At 42.8% G+C, this 24,047-nt stretch overlaps 1 protein-coding gene across 3 annotated transcripts in view; it reads left to right on the forward strand.

Moving 5' to 3' along the window:
- Positions 1-24,047, forward strand: part of DPYD (dihydropyrimidine dehydrogenase) — a 526,421-nt gene that overhangs the window by 25,706 nt on the left and 476,668 nt on the right. For all 3 annotated transcript variants that reach the window (XM_081008554.1, XM_081008553.1, XM_081008555.1), the window contains exon 2: positions 13,033-13,143. In XM_081008554.1, the coding sequence (XP_080864680.1) occupies positions 13,033-13,143 (111 nt within the window). The remainder of the gene's footprint in view (positions 1-13,032; positions 13,144-24,047) is intronic.

Genomic DNA, 24,047 nt, shown 5'->3' on the forward strand with positions numbered 1-24,047 from the left:
ATAAAGCCAGTTTGCACTTGTCTGGCAGAGCAGCAGCAGTTTGCTGATGTGTCACTTTATGAGGCTCAGAGTGTTAGTCTTAAAATAAAAACTCCCTTCTAAAAAGCTAAACTGGTTGGCAAAAAAATAACTTGCTGATTAAACTTAAAAGCAGAAGTAACTTCAGTTCTAACTCATCCTGTGATTGGAATCTGTAGATCATTAACTTTCTGCCGGCTGATGCATGGCCATCTGAGCCCATTTTGGGTTTGAATAAACATTCATAACCTTTTCCAGGACAGGACCTTTAATCTCCCGGCAGTTTGGATATTAGGCAGGTTGAGCTTCTAGGATGTAGCCCAAAGGAAAGTAGTACATATTGATTTTATCGATTCCAACCCTGCTGAAATATTATGTACTTTAAAAAAGAAAATCAAATGCATGGGCAGGATAATCCTCATTTGGCCCTGGAGTGTTTAAAACAATTCTTTGTTCTTTGGGTAGCGTGTGTATGTGGGAGGTTGATCTTAAAAAGTTTGCAGATTCTCCAACAACAACTGAACAGAATGCACTATACCTTCTTTGTATACAAAGTTTGTCTACCAAATGAATATGTATCCCAAATGAAGGTCTCATTCCTGTACTTTTACTCACTGGAGTAGTTGCATTTGTTTTTGTATTACACCGAACTTGAGTTGCAGTTTCTCCTTATTTGCTTTGAATGAGATGTAACTCTGACTATTGGAACATTTACATTCAGGTATCCTAATCAAGAAGCAAAACACATGCCCACTTCCTAATGTTCCCATTGCCTACCCGTTTTTTTTTTTTTTGGGGGGGGGGGTTGTAATAGGATTTAGACTTTGGCAATAGATAACTAGAATTAGTGAAGGATGTATTTAAGACTTGCCCAAAATGGGATCAGTAATATTTGGCATTGAGAAGGGACATGTTAAATTACATTTACACAGCTTCGGTTCTATCACATTTTTGTTGTTAAGCTGAGATGAAGAAAGTGAATTGCCACTTAGCCCAGCCAACTTCCTTAGAGAGGCCATCACTTCACCAGCTTTTCCAGATACACCTTCACAGATCAGTCAGTCCCAGTCAACTGGCTAGCAGATTTCCCCCTATTACATTGTGGAAATCAATGCTTTCAAATGGTGCAAAAATCTGAACTACAATGTTATCTTTTGGGTTTTGTATGCAATCCTGGCTGTGTAAGGATGTTAACCCTTATAACAACAAAATCCTTGCTTCCAGATGTTGTAGATTCTATTATAAATTTTCTTACAGATCTCCGAGACAGGTTGTTTTATGTGGCAAAACGTGTTTGCATCCCTAGACCAGAGGGATCTCCGAAAAATACTAGAACCTGACTGGTTCTGCGCATTCAATTCAGATGTTCAGAATCATATAGCAGGGGCTCTGCTGAAGGTGGTTACAGCCTAATTAGTTAGAGAAGACACACTCACCAATATTTTGGTGGAAAATTATTTCTCTGTCCCAGATCAGTAATTGTGAGGTCAACTATCAAGTCAGTCAAAGAGAAAATTAATTAATTCTGCCTCCATATGATCAAACTTCCCATCCAGATTCATGGAGCACAAAAATAAGATGAATGTTCAGTGAAGCAGAGTGCATAGCCCAAACCTTTCACATTTGATGGGTAATTACACCTACAATTAGACCAATAATTTACTTAAGAGTGAATGTTTATGACTTGTAATATTTTGGAAAAATCTTAGCTTCCCCTTACTCTTCTCAGCCTTGGTGTGTAGATGTGTTTAACTTTCAAAATTTTGTTCTGCTCTTTCTTTCAGTCTTTGCTGCCGCTTGCATGCCCGTCTACAATTTTAGAGCAATTCCATGGTCTACTTCAAACTGTGGATGGGCAATGGTGTGTTTGAATGCTTCCACACATATATATTCCTAATTATTAGCATTCTAGGGGAAGTGGATTCTTCCATTTCTCCTTGCTGTGTTGCATTCATTCAGAGAGTGGGGTTTTTTAAGAGGAGTATTCAGATACACATAGTCTGAAGTGGTTCAGTTTCAACAGGACTGCCATGAGAAGATTGTAATGTTTAGGTACCTTGAGAGCCAGTGTGGTGTAGTGGTTAAGAGCAGTAGTCTCGTAATCTGGGGAACCGGGTTCGCGTCTCCGCTCCTCCACATGCAGCTGCTGGATGACCTTGGGCTAGTCACACTTCTTTGAAGTCTCTTAGCCCCACTCACCTCACAGAGTGTTTGTTGTGGGGGAGGAAGGGAAAGGAGAATGTTAGCCGCTTTGAGACTCCTTAAAGGGAGTGAAAGGCGGGATATCAAATCCAAACTCCTCTTCTTCTTAGGTAGACTCAAGGCATTAAGCAAAGAGGAATATCAATCTTTGACTCCAAAGTGCATTCCATGCCTCTCACTCACTACCTCATCGTTGCTGGTGACTCCTCCCAGTCTAAGCTTCAGACACACAAACATAGAACTGGGAATCCCATGGTTTCTGCCAAATGGCTAGTGCCAGCTTGAATTACACTGGCTAGTAGGTGAGGGCATATCCTCACTCTACTTTTGGTACTATGGTTCATTTGTAAAACTCTGCATAATCAGACTCGATTAGGCCAGGCAGAATGGTGTCTTCAAGATGAATGGTTCCTTGCGAAGTGGATTAGAATTTGTAAGTGTGAGCAACTTGTCTCTATCAAACGAGCATAATATTAAGATGCATTGAAATGCTTAATGAAATTAACTGAAAATAAATATTTTGTGGATAATGGATTAGTAATGGTATTAGTTATCATTTAGCAGTATACTGGGAATAAATTACAATGTGTTCAAGCTGCTTTCTTTTGGTAAAGAAGTTAAATTGCATTTTTGAATGTAGGATGTGGAGTTCATCCACTGAGCCGGCCGCTGAGAACTCCTGTTCATGCTTTCCTGAGCAAAATTTGTTCTATTAACCCTACTTGATTCCCACCCCCACCATTTTTAATGTGCTGTTCCATAAATCAGATACACTTTATAAAACCAATTATTTATAATGAGATATGGTGCACTGCCACATATTATCAGTTCAGTGTCAAACCAAAGAGCTCAGTGGGTTTAGGTCTTGTTTTAAGTACTTTGCGCCTTCAATTTTAGTAAGCTACTTTCAAGGTGATGTTGTGCTTTGTAGTCACATATATTTGCTTGATTGGGGAGACAAGGGTGCACAGGTGTACTTGGTAGTTCCAAGAGGCATCATTTGTAGTTATTTTTGCATCAAATTCCATGCAGAAGTTTGCTAACCTTTTTAGACCTGTGGTCATGTTTGGATTTTCGAGTGAGTGCTGCGGTCACCACTACCTTTGGTCACTTCTCTCCACTGGACCTCCTGGCCCACTCCCCTCCTGGACAGAAACAGAGAAAGTGTGGAAGTTCACACATCCTTTCCCAAGGGATCAAGGTAGATCTAGCAGAATCAATCTGAGCCTTGAAAACACATGGAGTTGAAAGAGGAAAAGGGAAACAGTATCAATTTTCCAGCTTCCTCTTTCCGTTCAGTGTGCTTTTCAAGTGGGAAGAAGGTAGCCAACCTTATAACCTAGCATTCATGAAGCCCCAGAGCCTCCCTAGTCACTGCTTCCTTGGTCCTGAGGTGCTGAGGGTGGTTACATTTTCCTTCAGTGCATAGAGCTGAAAGAGGAAGTTAGAAGAATGACACTTTCCCACTTTCTCTTTCAGCTTTATGTGCTTTTCAAGACTCAGTGTAATGTCTTTAGTTTTACCCAGATCTCTTGGGAAGTCAAAGTGTGTGTACTTTCTCTTGGGAGTGGGAAAATGATCAGAGAGGGTAGTACCCACGGCACTCACTCAAAAAATCAAATGTGCGCTCAGTCAATCAATCAGTCAATCAATCAATCAATCAATCAATCAATCAATCAGTCAATCAATCAATCAATCAATCACTTTATTGTACTAGCCAAAGGCCATGACCGTTTATGTGCCCAATTCTTTAACTTTGCTTAATGGAGTTGCACGGCTTCCCAGATGTCCTGCACAAAATAAACAGACTAGGATCATTGTACTTTCTCTCTGCCCCGTCTCTCGTGGCTGCTCTGCTTTTTTCTGAAACAAAGTCCAATGGTATAAAATATAATGCCGTGTTAAGACTTGCAATCCAGATAGGCCTTTTTAATCATCCACCTTGTTTGCTTGTTGGGCAAGGTATGTGGGTTCTGGGAGTATTGGCGGTTCTGTTTTTCTCCTTCTCACCCACTTACTGTGGGGTGGCTCTGAGGGTTAGGGGATGCACAATTTCCCTGTATTTCCAGAACCCTTGAAACCGAACCACCGCATAAGATGCAATCGTATGCTATACCTGAGCTGTGCAGATCCTGCATTATGTTCCATCTGACTTGCCAATCTGACTTGCCAAACATTCATAAGCTTACATCTTAATGGTGATGTTCAAATGATTGTTACCTGATCAGAAGATTAATTTCAAGCTCAAATAAAACAGATGTCTTGGGGAAATCTGCAGATGCTTATTTCTCACTGTGGATCAAAACTCTTAAGATACTTAGCTTAATTGTTCTAATCTGCCCATTATTTTTTGGGAGGGGGGCGGAATCATATTCCAATTGTTCTCGCTTGGGAAACAGATGTACTTTGTAATACACCGAACATGGCTTGCTGTGAAGGATAAAGTAGTGAGTGGTTTATTAAAAATGGTAAATAGATAAGTTTAAGCTTCCCTCAGCATACATTCCAAAGCCTACCTAATCAATTATAGTTTGATCAGAGGGCTGGCTTTTTTATGGTGGATTTATTTTGTAGCCTAAATTAGATTTGTGTGTGTGTGTGTGTGTGTGTTGTCGTTCACTAGAACTAAGCCAGGGCAGAGCTAGCCTTCTCATTCCCACTCCGCCCCCCCTTATGTGTTTACTGGATAAATTTTAAGAAATGTCTGAAGAGAATGGCTAGATTCCTCCACGATATTATTCACAGGCAGGTACAGGGCCTTCTCAGTAGTGGCGCCCACCCCTGTGTAGTACACCTTCCCATCAGATGTCAAGGAGATAAGTAACTATACAGCCTTTAGAAGACATCTGAAGGCAACCCTCTATAGGGACGTTTTTAGTGTTTAATGTTTAATTATGTTATTGTATATGCTGGAAGCCACCCAGAGTGGCTGGGGTAACTCAGTCAGATTGGCAGGGTACTAATACAGTGGTACCTCGGGTTACAAACACCTCAGGTTACAAACACTTCGGGTTACAGACTCCGCTAACCCGGAAGTAGTACCTCAGGTTAAGAACTTTACCTCAGGATGAGAACAGAAATCGCATGGCGACAGTGGGAGACCCCATTAGCTAAAGTGGTACCTCAGGTTAAGAACAGTTTCAGGTTAAGAACAGACTTCCGGAACAAATTACGTTCGTAACCAGAGGTACCACTGTAATAATATTATTATTGTTATGGAGAGGGGTGTGGACAGAGGCTAAGGTGTACATGTAGCAAGCTCATGGCCACAGTCATGGAAATGGCTATGATTTACACAGATTTATCTAATTTCAGGGCTCGCCTTTGCCCCCACAGCTTCCAGGATCAGCGGCACCATGCCTCTGAATGCCAACTGGCAGGCAAAAACAGTGAGAGAGGGCTGTTGCCTGTATGTGGGCTTCCCAAAGGGGTGTTTGCAGGCTTCCTAGAGACATCTGGTTGGCCATTCTGGCAAACATGCTGCTGGACTAGGTAGGCTAGTGGTTTTCAACCAGTGTGTCGTGGCACTGGAGTGCCTCGAATGAGGGTCAGGGGTGCTGCAGGCAACACTGTCCTCAGTCCCTCTTTCCTTCCCTCTTCCCTCTGATGCCCTCTCATGTCTCTGCCTCCCAAAGACTTGCAGAGCTGTTGGTTGCAGCAGCCCTGGCTACAAGCTGCACAAGAGAATGGTGCCTCTGGGGCTGGTTGCCAGGAGCTGAGGCGGCCTCAGAGTGAGGGAGGCCGGCCAGCCAACCAGTCTGCCAGCCCTTGCTGTTGGGAATGGACAGACAAGTCCCAGACCTCTGTGGGGCAATGTGAGGAGGCACCTCTCTTTGGGGCAGGGGGGGCAGCTCAGAGACTAGGGGCCGCAGCAGCGGCCGCCCAGAGAACTCCCAAGGAGAGGGGAGAGGAGAGGAGGCTTGACAAGGGAGCATGTCTGAAACAGAGTGAGAGACTGCCAGCAAGGGGTGACATAACTGGGCTCCTGAGCCCCACAGAAAGAATGGAGTTGGTCAAGGCTGCTTTGGACTCAAAAAGGTTGAACACCTCTGAGGCAGGCCTTTGGTCTAAGCCAGCAGAGCTCTTTTTATGTATGATTGATGAAGGAACTGAGCAACGTGAACTTGGCCCATTAAAAATAACCATTATGCAAGGTTGCAGGAGTGTGTCCACTGTGCCAAGGTAATTCAGCGTTGGATGTGTGTACGCCCTAAAATGTGGGCCATTTAACCTGTATAAATATTTGTGTGTGTGTGTGTGTGTGTGTGTGTGTATTCTTTTGTTGGAGAAGGCCACACCTGCCTTGTCTTCTGAACACTAAATATTTCATTAAGAAAGTCCTCTTGGAGCCAGTGTGGTGTAGATCTGGGGAACCGGGTTCACGTCTCCGCTCCTCCACATGCAGCTGCTGGGTGACCTTGGGCCAGTCACACTTCTCTGAAGTCTTTCAGCCCCACTCACCTCACAGAGTGCTTGTTGTGGGGGAGGAAGGGAAAGGAGAATGTTAGCCGCTTTGAGACTCCTTAAAGGGAGTGAAAGGCGGGATATCAAATCCAAACTCCTCCTCTTCTTCTTCCTCTGGCTTCTGAGATTTTGTCAGGCATTGCCTAACATGCTTCCAGCATACCTTTGCAAGCATGAGGACTAGAATGTTGTGGTACCTCTTAAAATCAAAAGATTGAATTTTGCAACTGCTGCCCACTATCAGGTTCTGTGTTGCTTCTTGAAGAACATGAGAGAGAGAGAGAGAGAGAGAGAGAGAGAGAGCGCCAGCCATAGGATGCAATTCCACACCCACTTACATGGGAGTAAATCATATTGAACTCATTAGGACTTACTTCTGAGTAGACATGTAAAGGATTCCATTGCATATTCTGGGGCATCTTCTACTACATTGCACCTGAGCAGTTTCCTTGGTTTTATATAATGGCCTTCAATTCCTCACCCCCCCCCCTTTAATTAACCATCATTTTCTCTTGAAAGGCACCTAGAACAAGTCAGGTTGTAGAATGATAAATTTATGATAGATAAAACTCTGCTGATTCCAGAGTCAGATGCTGAGGGTGACTGGAGAAAGCTATCATCTTTTGCCAGGGAGACTTTCCCAGGTTTTTCGTTTGACTTCTCAAAAGTTTTAATTGGAGCTGCTTTACATAAAATGTGTCACAATGTCAAGATAGTATTTTTTGTAACATCTTGTGTGACTTAATGGAATTCTGCTCCGCAAGGCTATCTCTTCTGATGACACGCGCAAAAGCATACAAAACATTTTACAATATAGAGAGGATCAATCTGAAACTTTAAAGCTATCATAAAGCTTATAATAATAGAAGGGAGGCAGAATTTTAGGGGAGTTTTTTTTCTTTTTCACGAAAGATGAGAGAGATTGAGATTGCAATAGAGACCTATATCAGTCCAAGGCTGGTTTTTTTTATGCTGGGGGTGTGTGTTTGAGAAATGCAAATCACTCGGGTTCTTGAAGACGAGAATGTGAAATATTTCTAACACTGAGGTGCTCCGGAAATAGTATGCAACTCACATGGATCCACAAGTTTACACCTGCACTAAATTTTTATGGGTTTAAATTTCTGCATGGGAAACTTATTCTTTCAGTGAGGTAGACCTTTTTCAAAATAAAAGCATGCAAGCCATATTTTTGGTCCCCATGTTTTCTGGCAGAGTCACTTAGACCAACCTTCTGTTTCTGCAGCAATCAGAAGCCTAGGTGAAGACCACAGGTCTTCAATCAGTATTGTGCTATAATTGAATAGGGAGGTCATATGTGTGGCTGTCCTTGACTCCACCCATATACATCTTCCATGAATGCTGCCAGCCTATTCCATTACCCCCACTCCCCGTCCCCATTTTATTTTCCAGCTATCAGTGTTCTGTGACTATAGAGCATGCTCAGTCCCTGCTTGGGTGTTTTAGGGTGTGCCCCCCTGAATATTTCTTTTAAAAATATTGATACTTCTGTAAACCTTGGCATTCACCCACTTCACTGATACCTCCGTATAATAATAATAATAATAATAATAATAATAATAATAAATAATTTATACCCCATTCATCTGGCTGGGTTTCCCTAGCCACTCTGGGCAGCTTCCAACAAAAGATTAAAAATACATTAAAACATCAGCCATTCAAAACTTCCCTAAACAGGGCTGCCTTCAGATGTCTATCAGAAGAAGTGTTCATGCATACGAAAGCTCATACCAATAGCTAACTTAGTTGGTCTCTATGGTGCTACTGGGATATGGACACGGGTGGCGCTGTGGGTTAAACCACAGAACCTAGGACTTGCCGATCAGAAGGTCGGCGGTTCGAATCCTCGCGACAGGGTGAGGTCCCGTTGCTCGGTCCCTGCTCCTGCCAACCTAGCAGTTCGAAAGCACATCAAAGTGCAAGTAGATAAATAGGTACCGCTCCGGTGGGAAGGTAAACGGCGTTTCCGTGCACTGCTCTGGTTCACCAGAAGCGGCTTAGTCATGCTGGCCACATGACCCGGAAGCTGTACACCGGCTCCCTCGGCCAATAAAGCAAGATGAGTGCCGCAACCTCAGAGTCGGTCACGACTGGACCTAATGGTCAGGGGTCCCTTTTTAAGAAGAAGAAGAGGAGTTTGGATTTGATATCCCGCCTTTCACTCCCTTTAAGGAGTCTCAAAGCGGCTAACATTCTCCTTTCCCTTCCTCCCCCACAACAAACACTCTGTGAGGTGAGTGGGGCTGAGAGACTTCAGAGAAGTGTGACTAGCCCAAGGTCACCCAGCAGCTGCATGTGGAGGAGCGGAGACGCGAACCCAGTTCCCCAGAATACAAGACTACCGCTCTTAACCACTACACCACACTGGCTCTCCAGTGCTACTGGAAGGATTTTATTTTATTTTATTTTGACTATGACAGACCAATGTGGCTACCTACCTGTAACTTAAGATGGTGCCATTTTTGACTATGTAAACCTCTATCTTTGGAAATCCCTGCTGTACACACCTCTCACAAAGATGGCAGGTGGTGGAGAAATGCGTCTTGGATTGGAGTGCTTTGCATGTCACAGTTACCATTATCTAACACTCTTCAGAGTCTTGCATTAAAAAAGAGAAGTTTAAAAGCATTTTACTCGTTCTGAAAGAAAATATTTCATAAGAGTGTTTTCCCCTTGGTGTGTGTCCTTCCCCCCCATAAACAAAACTCTAAATCACGATAAATAAAGAATTAAAGCCTCTAATCTCTAATGGATGCTGGTGGTATTGTGTGCCAAACACTTTTTGCAATGTTATTGCTGGAATATGCTGTACTGTGAACTCTTGCTGGATTTCAGAGCCATCCTAGCTGATACAGAATTCCAAGAGTAGCAAACTCCAGGGTTTCTTCCAAGAGTTCTCTTTTTAAACCATATGGTGTCATGCCCAATGGATTACATCTGTTATGGTATGATATTAAGAATATATTATTCAGTTCAAAGGCTGCGGAGAGATTTCTAGCATGTCGTCTGTTTAGCAGTGCCGTATTAAACATTTATAAAAGATAGAAGCCTATGCATTTTAACTTCCATAAAAATAGGCTGTATGACCAGCCCCTAGACTCCTCCTGCGTACTTTAGCAGCTGGCCACACATCTGGGTTCTTTAGAGGGCCTGCCTAGGCCTGGAATATTCTGCGCTTTTTTTTTTTTTTTTTTTTACAAAAATTGCACTCCTAGTTCATATGAGGGATTTCATCTCCGTGGCTTAGGACCAAATGAGGCGTTACAGTGGCGCGACATAACTCATATTGTGCTGAACTTGTGTGAAGTGGAGCTGAGACAATTTAAAGCGCAGCGTTACCCACGCAGGAGGGGGGAACTGAAGCGTCGAACATCCCATGTGCTTGTTCCCAATATGGTTTCTCTCTGGGCTTTTCTTCTCCTCCAGGCAGGAGTTGTTTTTGGTTCTGGAGCTTCACTAGAAGAAACAACTGGATGGAATGATTTTGAAAGTTGTTGTTGTTGTTGTTTTGCACCAGTACTGAATTTTAAATCTCCGAATCAGGGTGGATTTGATTTAAATCACGATTTAAATCACTAGTCAGTAAGACTTGATTTAAATCAGTTTTTGTTTCTGTGTTTTTAACAGAAAGACTCATTATTGCTGCTGTAATCTTAATATTTACAATGGTACCTCTGGTTACAAACTTAATTCCTTCTGGAGGTCCATTCTTAACCTGAAAACTGAAACTGTTCTTAACTAGAGGTGTGCTTTAGCCACCGGCACACAATTTCTGTTCTCATCCTGGGGCAAAGTTCTCAACTCGTGGTAACTCTTCCAGGTTAGCGGAGTTTGTAACCTGAAGCATTTGTAACCTGAGGCATTTGTAACTTGAGGTACCACTGTACAACCAGATGAAGGTTTGTTTTTGAAATAATAAATTTTCAGAGTAGTTTTTACAGTTATATCCAAAATTACTGATTTGTTTATACTATTAGAAATACATAAACAGATAATTATGGAATTATTGTGAGGTTTCATAAGTTTATATTTGGACAACTTTTCTTTTTATATTTGGACAACTTTTCTGCTGTACTTTATTGGAAGGTGAAAAATAAGCATTTCCTTAATAACAATTTAAACAATTTATTTAACTAAAACAATAACATTATAGTATAGTTATCCATGTTGGTTAACTGATGTAGTTAAACAATTAAAAAAAAAACTTTGAGTTTTAGCACTCATGAAAAAACTTAAAACAAATCCTTATTCCCTGATGAGTAGCCTTTGGACTATAATGTAACTTAAATAGAAAACTATCTTTAGAAAGATGTTTCCTCCAAAAGCATTTTATTTTAAAAATCTATTTAAATAAAAATCTGATTTTTTAATTTATTTTTTAAAATAATTTATTTATATCCACCCTGCTCCGAATAAGCACTTGCTCTTCTTATGTCATGTCCATTTCCATATACTGTGAAAACTCATTTTTATCACAGACCATGTGACCAGGTATGAGGTGGTGGAATCCTAAAATGGCAGAGTGGATTGTACCATTTCAGGTGTGTATGGGGTATTGGTGGCGCCACTTTCTGAATGATCCTCCATGTAATGGCTTGCCCAAGTATTCAGAAATGTGTCTCTCCCCCCACCCCCAATTTGCAGTGTAAAATGATGCAAACTACTCTATCACCATCACACCTTACCTGAATTGTTGGAGCTAGTTTTTTTAAAATTCCTTCTCACTTGCCAGATCAGGACTTCTGCAGCACCTATGAAAGAAAGAATGCCATCGAAGATTTGCAGAATGTCTTGATCTTTTGACCAAGAAACAAAAGCTGGACATGACATGGTAGCCAGGATTATTATTTTAAACTGCTGTGGAGAGAAGGGGCCTTCATGTAATCTGCAACAATGATTTGCAAAACTCTGGAAGGATTCTTTGCTGTTCTTCAGTAAAATAGTAGCTTTTGTAGTCTGCATCATTCTCTGTTCTACAAATTCAATTCTTCTGATACCTGATTACTTTTTTAACATCATTTGATCAAAATGTGGCTATTCACTTGCGTGTGTGTGAGTGTGATAGCCTGGACACAATTACCCATACATTGGTAACATTACATTTAGAATAATGCAGTGTGTTGTACATGGGACTGTCTTATGGTTGCATGATATACTTATTGTGTCTGGGAATATGAAACACATCTCATTGGTTTTGAGACAGCTTGAGAGCCTTGGCTGAATAACAGTCTATGGCTAGTCATATGTAGGTATGAATGGCAATGGCATAGGAGCAAGCCATTCAGCTCCAATTTACATTAGAATTTCATGGCTTGGGGTATTTTGAATGTCATTTGCACAGTGCTCTGTTTAATTCCCCCCCCCCCCGAATGCCAGGTTGCTTTAGAAACATAAGACCTGCACCACCTTGAAGGCCAACAAAAGTGAACAGGGTTCTGTTTTTTCTGCTTTCTGCAGTAGCCTACCATGATTACTTTGCCCCTGTGCAGGGGTGCTTTGAAGAGGAGCAATTGCAATTGTATACACCGTTACTTCAGAGTTAATCCCATTGACCTCTGTGGGGCTGATAGACATCCATAGGATAGCATCTGTTCATTTACACAGGAGAAGGCTGCTCCCGGGGTGTGGGAAATGAATCTATAGCACAGTGCTGCAAAATCATCTGGTTTTGAAAACAGAGGGTGGATTATTCACAGCAATCTAGAGCAAATAAATATGGCGTACGTATATGGAATTTAGATTGAGAGAAGATTTTAAATTAAAATTATTGCAGATTAATGAGAGAACTAAGTTTATTAATTGGGACGTAGGTGGCACTGTGGTCTAAACCACAGGGCCTAGGGCTTGCCGATCAGAAGGTCAGCAGTTCGAATCCCCATGATGGGGGTTAGCTCCCGTTGTTCGGTCCCAGCTCCTGCCCACCTAGCAGTTCGAAAGCACGTCAAAGTGCAAGTAGATAAATAGGTACTGCTCCGGCGGGAAGGTAAATGGCGTTTCCGTGCACTGCTCTGGTTCGCCAGAAGCGGCTTAGTCATGCTGGCCACATGACCCGGAAGCTGTACGCCGGCTCCCTCAGCCTGTAAAGCGAGAGGGAAGACTAGGCAACTTTAATTGTTACTGAATGTGTTAAAGTCTATTTTATACATATAAGTCTCTCTCTCTCTCTCTCTCTCTCTCTCTCTCTCTCTCACACACACACACACACACACACACACACAGACCTAGAGTGCTGTGATTTAGTAGGTTAGTTAAATTTTCTTTAACTGTGTCCCCGCCTGAACCTTTCACTTTCCCCAAAAATCAAAGCCTCGTTTTCTCTTTCCACAGAATATCCTAGCACTAAACCCTCGAAGACAAACTCACGCATCTTTGAATTCAACTGCAGCAAAGAAACATGAGAAAAAGCACTGGAAAAGGAATGCAGATAAAAGCTGCCCGGTAAGTACCACAGCTGTTTCTGCTGCTTTTCACACACAACTTGGGAACGCTCACTGCCTGAATCTCAGCATGCTGGATCCTCTAAGTCAGATCTTCCTGATCTGGAAGGCTTGCTCAGACCACGGTTGGCTGGTCTGAATGGTACAACACACAATGGTGTGGTTTGCAGGGGGGAAAGGATGTGGTCTATTATTCAAGAAAGGAAGGAGGGGGTGCTTGCACTTGTCACACATTTCTAGTCCCTCCAGACCATGTTTGGGAGGATGAAGAACATTATGTCTAAATGCAGCCATCATTTTGTGTCTTGCTGAGTTAAGCTTCCAAATGAAAGAAGATTAAGGAGATGCTCTTAAATTAACTTTATTGTGAAAAATGCTATTGCAAGTGGAAACCACATAGAAAATCGGTTTAAATTGTGCTCCTTGTCTGCTTGGGTTTCTATTATAAACTTTTAAAAATTCTCTGATAACACCCCCTTTCTCCTCCCACCAAAGATGCTGTTGGTTACTTGTTATGGTCTTAAATCCCATTGTTAATTTTGATTCTCTGCCCCACCCTGCCCAGTGCTTTGTTGCAAGAACGTCCTGATCAGAAGGGCTATAGAATGATTTTTGTAGTCATGCAGATGTTAGAGGTCCATCCGTCTCAGAAACCTAATTAAATTGTGCCTGATGCTTTCCCAGACATTTTCAAACCTTGTTACAATGAGTATCCTAGAATCAGTTTTGAAAGATTTGAGAATTTCCATCAAGACCTTGTGAAATGCATAGGGATTGACTGAGCCATCAGTATATATATAACTAGAGCATATGCTGGTCTACCACATCTGAATCAACAACAGTATTGGGTTTGGGGGGGAGGCAAGAATTGGGAAGTGGGAATTACTCTGGAATATGTGGAGGGGGGAAAGTCTCATGTTTGAATGTTCTCCAACAAAAAATCAGAAAATCCCTGCACCTACAACACTAGCATGTCACGAAAAATTCTTATTGCTTTATCCTTCTTCCAACATGCTAGGTTATGTATTTATTAAATTTATATATCACCCTTCATACAGGGATCAAGTGTAAGCTTTTTAGACTTGTGGATATTCCTGGTGGGTTCAGATTATCTTTTCTTTTCTTTTTTTACAGGACCGGTATTTGTTAGGTGTTCTTCGGCACCATATGTGCTTTTAAAAAACCCCACATACAATGTCAGACAGATCTCTCTAATCACTACCTTAGTTCAATAACAATTAGAGATATGTAGGTAGAATGCTAGTTCTATGAATCATTGATCTTTTCAATCACAACTATTCAGCCAATAATTGGTGTAATTTGTCAAGGGGCATCAAAAGGAAGGACTTTGGCATTGGACTCTTTGAACTGATGTCTGTTCTAAGCTACACTCCCCCCCCTTGCAATATTTCAATGTCCATTACAGGTTGACTTAACATTGTGGAAACTGCACCAAAAAGTATTTAAGTGATTGTGTGTTTGAAAAATAATGTTCATACGTATTATTTACCTCAAATACAAGAACTACTTTTCAGCACTTACTGATCACTTGAAGTCAGAGATCTTTGCCCAAATCTAGAGGATCACTGTCTGAAGAAAGCTGTGCCCCCAAATCAGACAAATTAATGTGCTTTAGCAGTGATTGGGAGTCACATGATGCTAAAGATGCTTAGCTGGCAGTGTTTGTAAAATGCTGCCGACACAACTGTTCTTCTAAGCAAATAAGCCTTGTGTTTTTAGATGGGGGAATTTTACTCTGCAGGCTGGTTCAGCTTCCACTTATGTTGCATCTGAAGTCGATGGGAATTGCAAGTTCTCATACTCTCTGAGGATTTGGTTCAAAAGCTCCGAGAACAAACTAAATTCTTTTGATTATCTGCTATACTTTCTAAGTTGTTTGTTATTTTTCCGGGTTGTATGCATAGTTGAAAGTGTTTATTGACTCTGCTTAGATTAAAGCTCAAACGACTAATACGCTTGGTTTGAATTCACAGTTGACGATAAAAATTTAGATAAATCCAGTTAGGAATAGTAGTGTTTGAGGCCTTTTTAAAAAAAAGGGGGAAAAAGAAAGCCTGAATAGCAAAATAAACAGAATTTTATTCACACAACTTTGTTGTAGCATCTTCCTGGGGAAAGGGAAGAAAGGAGATGCTCTCTAGCTCCCAAGTGGTTTTGGTTTATTCTAGCAGTGTGGAGAAGCTTACCTTTTGATGATTGTTATTCAGAATCTGTAAGTTTTGATTTCATGTACCATTTGCCAGGAAGGTAGCAGAATCATGTGTATGGCTTGTGGGGGTTTTTTGTAGCTGACTCTGAAAAACCTTACTACAAAAGCTGAAGACTAGGTGTAGGAAAATGTATTGCTAGGCAACACTGTATTACCATGGATCATAGTTTTGAGAATGTCCTGCTTGGAGCTGGTTGGCTAGAAGCCAGGAGGAGGAGGAGGAGATATCTCAAAGTTGCAGGAATAAATTAAAGAAAGGATTAGGGTAAAGTGTTATAACATATTGCAGAAAGCAAAGAAGCAAAGGGATTTTAGTTAACCGGAGGACTGGTTCAGACATAACCTTAAATCGGCCTTCCCCAACCTGGAACCTTCCAGATGTTATTAGACTATAAATCCCATCATCCCTGGCCATTTACTATGTTTGCTGAGTTTGGGTCCAAAACATCTGGAAGTAAAAACATATTCTAGTAATTTGAGAATTAAACTAGCCTCTCTCAGGACTCATATATCCCCATTCTCCCTCCAGTACAGCTGAGAAGCCTTTGCTTCAATATTTTGATTAATCTTAATTGAAGTTAGTGGAGACAAGTCAACTTCAGGCCATGGTTTTTGAAGCTGGCTTAGTTTCCCTAACTATAGTTAAGCTTAACCACAGTTTAGGGTTCATATGACACACTAAATTGGTCAATCAAACCAAAAGCAGAAGCCGCACCTTACCTCTCCAGAACAAACTTAGGAAGGCCCTAGTCCTGCGAAGCCCTACTGGTCACAGGGCCCGGCTCCTGCATGCACTCCTGACAGCCTACAAGGCACCACCCAACCGTCTTAGTGACTCCATTCTGAATTTGTTGTAGGGTTTACTCCTCAGCCCTTTCTTCTTTCAAAGAAATCTCACAAGGCAACAGAGGTTTACGATAAGAATTTTCCTTCTCCTGGATGGGCTACCTTCCCAGGTTGATGAGCCCCATCTGCCTCTCAGGAGTGTGTGTGTGTGTGTGTAAATAAACTATCTTTTATAAAGTCACAACAGTCACCATCGTTCCTCATTCCCAAAGGAAACACACACCCTGGATAAGGACCGAGACCCCTGGAATCTTGCGCACAGTTCGGCAGACATTGGGTTGGCCGGTACCAATGGCATAAAATTCAAAGCTGAAACTGCATCATAAATAGTAACTGAAATAAGCCAAATTCCCCCTTCTCCCTCCCTTTCACACTTGCAATCATACCGGTGGTAAAATTCTCGTATGAAGCTCCCAAGCTGTAGTTTCTTGTGGAATTGATGTGGGAGCTTTGTTTTTTGTTTTTTTCCCCAGCTGGAAGAAGGCAATGAAATGAGAGTGAGAGAGGAAAAAAGGTCACCAGTACTTGGCAAACCAGGGTTCTTTTTTATTTTTAGGGCAAAGGAGAGGCTTTTCAGCTGGACGGCATCATCCATCTGGGAAAACATATTTTCTGATAGTTCCAGCTCAAGCCTCAGACTCTGGCAGCAGATTGCCAATGACGCTTATTGCATGGTGTAATCCCTTTGGAAATGGTCTTTCTCATTTTGTATTTGGCTTGGGCCATGATAAATATATTCACACTTCACCTGGAGGAATGTTGTTTTGATACAGCTGGTTTTCTGCTCCATGTGTCTCCAGTTCCCTAAAATAACCACTAGCTCTGGATTGTGCGTTGGGATAGTGAGAATTGAATTTAAAAGTGTTTGATTACTGGTGTTACAACTAGGGCTGCGCTAAAAGTACTGATTGTTTTTGGGGACATTCTTTGGCAGCATACCTCCCACCCAACCAAGAACCCATTATTTGGGAATTTTGTGGGTGTGCTTGCTTTGAAAGGGTTCAGTTTTTCAGGATGGAAGCACTGATATTACTGAATTACCGTATTTTTCGCTCCATAGGACGCAATTTTTCCCTCTTAAAAACTAAGGGGGGAAGTCTGTGCGTCCTATGGAGCGAATGCAGGGGGGAGGCAGGCAGGAAAAGCCCCCAAGACCCGCACACAAGCTTCGTGCGGCTCTTGTGGGCTTTTCCCCAGGAGGGAGAAGGGACTGACATGGCCAGTCAGTCCCTTCTCCCTCTTCGTAGAAAAGCCCGCAAGAGCCGTGCGCTCCTTAAAGGGTGCGCGGCTCCTGTGGGCTTTTGCGGGAGGTGGGGGAAATTGCCATAGCTGTGCGCAGCCTCTCCAGCTGGTAGAGGCTGCACAAGGCTAAAGAAGCCAAGGCAGCAAGTGCGATCCATCCCGCTCGCTGCCTTGGCTTCCTCTTTAGCCTTGCACAGCCTCCCCTGGCTGGAGAAGCTGTGCAAGGCTAAAGAGGAAAATAATATTTTTTTTCTTGATTTTCCCCTCTAAAAACTAGGTGCATCTTGTGGTCCGGTGCGTCCTATAGAGCGAAAAATATTGTAACTTTGATTTCCATAGTGATGTCTAAGCATAGCCACATCTCATATGATCCCATTAATTTTGTGATCTGTCATTGGTTGGGATAACTCACGTGCAGTAGACAAAGAGAATGTAATTCAAGGGCAGTATGAACAATACTTAAAATAAATAAATAGCAAAGGAAAATGGTCCTGAAATGGCAGTAGACAGGGAAAACTGATCAGAGGGTAGCAGGGGTCAACTACCTTTGTGGACCAGGGGGTACATTCTGAATTTTGAGAGAGTGCTGGTGGAGGTGCCAGTCACAAAATAGCTGATTTGGATGGTGGGGCACGGCATAACACAAAATGGCTGCCGGGGGAGAGCAGCATAACACAACGTTAGAGAGGTAGCCATCTCCAATAACCTTATGCTTACCATAGGAACGCAGCTATGCTCTGCTGGTCCAGACTGTGGAGATCACAAGATCACACCACATTGATTTTGGGGACACACACACACACACACAGAGAGAGAGAGAGAGAGAGAGAGATGCTGTCTAATAGCAACACAGAGCATTCCCAGGAAAAAATATACTGTACATGCTGGCCACACCACACGACATATCATTTCACAGATATTGTTTAGAATGTTTTGCCCCAGAACATTCCTTCTAGGAGGGCTTAGATGCATTCCTCCCTTCCTCCCTTTAAATGTTATGTGCAAATGGCTTTAGATACCTACTAGGTCCATAAATTACCAATAGCATATATTCAACACAAAAAACAGTGGCAATTTGTTGTTGACAAAGGACAGCTGGACATAAAAAGGACCCCATTACCTTCAGTAGCTGAGGGCCTCATCAACCTAAATCTGGCCCTGGAGATACAGTCAAACCTCGGCTCCTGAATGCCTCCATTTTGGAATGTTTTGGCTCCCGAAACCTGGAAGTAAATGCTCCAATTTTTCAACATTTTTCGGAAGCTGAACGTCTGACATGGCTTCTGCTTGAGTGCAGGAAGCTCCTGCAACCAATCGGAAGCCCCACCTTGGTGGTTGAACATTTCGGAAGCCAAATGGTCTTCCGGAACGGATTGCGTTCGACAACCGAGATTTGACTGTAATGTGAAAATCACAGCCAATGGTCTTCTCCATAAATATTGTACGTTCTTCCAAAGCACTGTTTATGATCTGAAAATTACAATATAGCAAAATGTTTTGCACAGCCCTAGTTTTTGTACTATTGACTGTCCTTATAAGGGATTTTGAAAATTGTTTTTATGATGATATCAGAACTGTCCTTGCACTGGGTAGAAGGAGCAGTGCAAAGAAATATTTGAGTTCTCATGTTTCTGTTCTAACAGAAAAAGAATGATTTTTTTTTTAAAAAAACAACAGTTTAAATGAAAAATTTATTTTGAAATTATTTAAAGGAATATTAAGCACAAGCGGCAACCATTTCGTGTGGGGCTTCCATTCCTGTCCCCTGCATGTGTTGGTGGAGCAGGTTTCAGTGTGCTCTACCCTGTTCCGCCCCCTTCTCCGTTCCACCCCTGTCCTGCCACTGGTGGAGGAAGAGGTGTGCGGGGGGAGCGCACCGCCCCTGGCAGCATGATCCTGGCAGCACGCCATCATGGCTGTGTTGGAAAACTTGCCCCCTCAGGAGAGGCTGGCCCCTCTCCCCGGCTCCCGTGGCTTGTTTGCCAGTGATCTACCCTGGCTGGCTTCCCCGCAGTCCAGGAAGATCTTGATAGGCAACATCTCCCTGCGTGGAAGATGCACACCCCCTTCCTCCTTGCATACCAGCAGGAGAAAGAAGAAAGTCAGAAAGTCTGTTTCATCTACGGTTTATTTCTGACTTTACAACTGTGCAAAACATGTCCGTTCACTCAGACTTCTCTCCGAGCAACTGCAAAAGACTTCCTTCACAAAATCAACAGGAAGGTCTCATATTACACAAAGAACAAATCCCTGTGAATTCACTGGAGCTTCCTGTCCCACGGTCAGCTCCACCATGTGATGTAAACATCGAGCTGCTAGTTTGCAGCTGCGTAGTACTCATATCCCAACAGGCTGCCCCCCGCCCACGCTGGGCGCCCCACCCCTTCGGGTGGCATGCCACACCCTTGCAGGTGGTGCACCATGCCCCTGGGACATGCGCCAGCCCTGTCCCCGCTTGCTCTCCTCCCTCCCGTGCTGGAGCATGTAGCTCCGCCACTGCATCCTGCCCTGTTCCAGGTCCAAAAGGACCAACGTATCGGCAATCACGTGTCAGTTGGATGCACCTAAAATGGTTGTCATCTGTATTAGTTTTCAAAATGTGAATGCTGGATTTCAACACCTGACTTCCCCTGGAATGTATAAAACATACAAATAATGCACATGAGAGATAAAGTTTCATAAAAAATAAGTTTTTGCATCTAGATTTTAAATTTGGACTCAAATATTGATAGATTGAATTCTTCGCCACCATTCAGGGGTCCATATTTAATTCCTAGCTAATACACAATTTTTAAAAAAATGGTTGGTGAGGATCTGCTAAAATTATTTCAGGAGTAGGATATCCCGGGGCTTTGCAGAGCAAGCAAGGTGTGTCAGATGATCTATTACATGAGTTGGGGTACCTATGACCACCCCAAGGTTGTTGAACATCTGGATGTTGTTGTTGATGACTGAAGACCATCAATGATGCAACCCTCCATGCTTCAAGGGAAGGGTAGTCCTACAGTTGAGACACGTTTACTGAGAAGACCTTATTCCATGTTCCTACACAGTAAATGACGCTTTTTGGTATGATGCACACACACGGCCATATACTATATATATATATATTCCTTTGTCTTTCTGAAATGCTGTCCCCAAATGTCACATTCTTTGCATGCAAAAGGTCTGCTTCAATTCCTGGCATCTCCAGATAGGGCTGTAAAGAACCCCAGTAGGAACCCCTGGGGAGCCACTGCCAATCAGTATCCAAGAAACTCAGATGCCTGGTTTAGTGTGTTTTTAATTCCATATAAGGCAGCTTCTTATGTCCTTTATCTGGGTGCCTTCCAGAACAGCATGTCATGATTATGCAAAATGAGCTGTTTATGAAAGGGGTAAATCTACACAGTCCCTTGTGTGTACGAAAGTGTTTGCACGTATGAAGAGGCCCCGTTTGGTTCCTAGCCATTATTAAATATTCCTCTACTGTGTCATATTAATCTGGCACTGATGCATTGTCATCAAGTGCCCTGCTCCAAAGTACAACTTCGTCAATGGCTCAAATGAGCCTTTAATAGAGTCAAGTAATGAATGGGTAGGTTTTAACCTGCGGGAAATGAGGCATAACTGGTGGATCTTGAGAAGTACAAAAAAAAAAAAGCTGTCTTTTTTTTGTGTGAGTGTGAGGAGAGAGTATGCATGTGTCAACTGCTGTGGAATTATTTGATGAGTGGATGTGCAAAGGTAGAGCACACTTGCGCAACCCGGTGCCCTCCTGATGCGTTGTGCAACAACTCCCATCAGTACTAGTCAGCATCACCAGTGGTCACAGATGATGGGAGTTGTAGTTCTAAAACATCTGGAGACACCAGCCTGGGGCTGTATTAGAGGGGGGAAAGCCCAGAAGTTCAGCTTAATGATTCTGAATTATGGCTTTGGATATGATCATTGGCTAACGCAATAAGATGTGACTTGACTTGCTGGATGACGAGTGCCTTTTGTTTCCTTGCATCCAGGTCTTGTGTTGACTGCTAAAACATTTCTCCCCAAGATAATTACAAAGAGAACATCAGCTAGCATGAAGCTGATTTGAAAAAATAAAAATAAGCTGCAACAAATGAATAAATCCATTCACGCGGGTGGTGTTACTTGAAAGCACGGGATTTATCAGAAGCGCCTGTCTTTGCCCATCCCCATGATACAGCCACGCACACTGAAAACTGGAGCCTGTAACAGAATCTCCAACACTCCACCTCTCTGTAATACATTGCTCCCACTGTGCTGTGCTGTCTTGACACATCAGCGCTGTTTTACTCTCCATTCCCTCAATACAAACTCCTGGCTCTCTTGCACTCTATTTGTTATGTTTTGAGCTTGGTCCCACTGCTCCTTTCAGCCTTGTCTGTCTCATCTTCACTATATCAATATTATCTGTTGTGGTGGTCCCAGCTGGACCGCATTCTGTTCCTTCTTTTCTCTCTGCTGTCAGCTGAGTTTGAACAGAAATAAGATTCTTTGCATTTTGCATTAAAGCTACTGAAGAATATATAATTTGAAACGTGCCCGTGGACAAAAGGACGGAATTGCTCAACAAAAAGCTGTGAGGCTATGGGGCTGATTGAAACATAAATGTTTTCTTCCGCGGGGCTGCTTTTGGAAATGTCTTCTATAGCTGAATGAGGGGAGAAAATGTTAAAAATTGAATAGGAAATCCACATGGAATCAAGAATCCGGCTTCTGGATCTCAGCTGAAAATTCAATGTCCTGCCTTTTTACATTCTGTTGCATTGCATTGTGCTGTATTTATTCATTTGAAAGCCTTTCTAAACCACTCAGTATTTGAAAACCTCTGAACAAAAATTCCTCACGAAAACAATAAAGCAATTTCATAAAAAGAGATAAAGCAGTCTTTAAAAAGAGTAAAAGGGAGGGGCCACAGCTGAGTGCTAGAACATCTTTTTTCATACTGAAGGTTCTAGGTTAAAGCCCCAAACTCTCTAGGTCAGGGAAAGACCATGCCTGACACTCTGGAGGGCTGCCATCAGTCAGTGCAGACCATACTGGGGTAACTGGACCCAGTAGTCTGATAGTAGTAGAAGAGGAAGAAGAGCTTGGATTTGATATCCCGCTTTATCACCACCCTAAGGAGTCTCAAAGCGGCTAACATTCTCCTTTCCCTTCCTCCCCCACAACAAACGCTCTGTGAGGTGAGTGGGGCTGAGAGACTTCAGAGAGGTGTGACTAGCCCAAGGTCACCCAGCAGCTGCATGTGGAGGAGCGGGGAAGCGAACCTGGTTCACCAGATTACGAGACTACCACTCGTAACCATTACACCACACTGGCTCCCTGGATAGAAGAAGAGACCTTGCTAAAACAAAGTTATAAAAACAAAAACTCAGCAATAACAGGGCCCACTCTTATCGTGGAAGGAAAGCCTGGGCGATATTCAACTGATGGATGATGCTTCATGTAAGGCAGGGAGAAGAGCTGTGTGGGCAGTGTTCGAAACTCCCATTGTTCTAGGCGCATTTTGTGACAGGGAATTTCATTAATGCAAGCAATTTCTGAGCTTCAGATTAATAAGACTTCAGAGTGGAAGGAGGACCTTTTTCTGCCTCCCCACTTCCAGCTACTCTGAAGACTGGAGAAGAGGCCTTCTTAAGAATATTAGGGGGGTGGACAGGGGAAGGATTGCTTGGCAGGGGGTTGGACTCGATGGCCCTTGTGGTCTCTTCCAACTCTATGAGTCTATGATTCTATGACTAGACCATGTGAAAAATGAACATAATATTTTAACTGCAGTTTATTCATTTTCAGCTTTGTATGCTTGTTATTAAAAAAGCATGCCTATACATTCTGTTGTTGCACCCATAGCCTAACACTGAGTGCAGGAGAAAACGACCATTTTGGATTTCGCTGCCCTGTGATATTCTCCAGGGTGTGTTGTACCAAGTAACATTTCCTGAGATTATCGAATTTGCACAAGGGCAGTGTCATGGGCCAGGAGTCAGCTTCACCTGCTGAACAGCAGCCTGAAGGAGGAGAAGGCAGAGTGACTCAAGGACTCAAAGGAGAAGGGACTGATGAGAACCAGCTGGCTTCAGACTTCTTAAGCAGAGCTTCCAGCAGCAGTCAGATGCTGGTAATAGTGCTTGCAGTCTCTGGCCTGACCTTGCTGCTTCCTGCTCGTCTTGACCCCATGGTCATCAGATTCCTGGACCCCTGGACTGTCTGACCATGTGGATTGCTGTTTGCCTGATCCTAGAACTGGACCTGACTTTGTACGCTGACACTGCCTCCAGGCAAGTACATCTCAGAAACTCTTCTGGTTGGCTGGCTTCCCACTCTATTGAGCTCTGCACATTGTTGATCAGCAAGAAGACTATGACAGGCAAGGAGTCTGTCAGGTACATAACATGGTCCTGAGGTGTTCAGGGCTTTGTGTCTTAATAACAAGGCCTTGAATATGCCCCAGTGCTCCGTTCAACAACCTGGCAGCAGTCTTGCATACCAGCTGCAGCTTCCAAACCAGTCTCAAAGGAATTCCCACATAAAGCACGTTGCTGTATTTCAGTAGCAAGGTTACTCATGGCAGTCAAGCTATT

This window comes from Podarcis pityusensis (genome assembly GCF_964106645.2).
Source record: "Podarcis pityusensis genome assembly, chromosome: 6".
NCBI lineage: Eukaryota > Metazoa > Chordata > Lepidosauria > Squamata > Lacertidae > Podarcis > Podarcis pityusensis.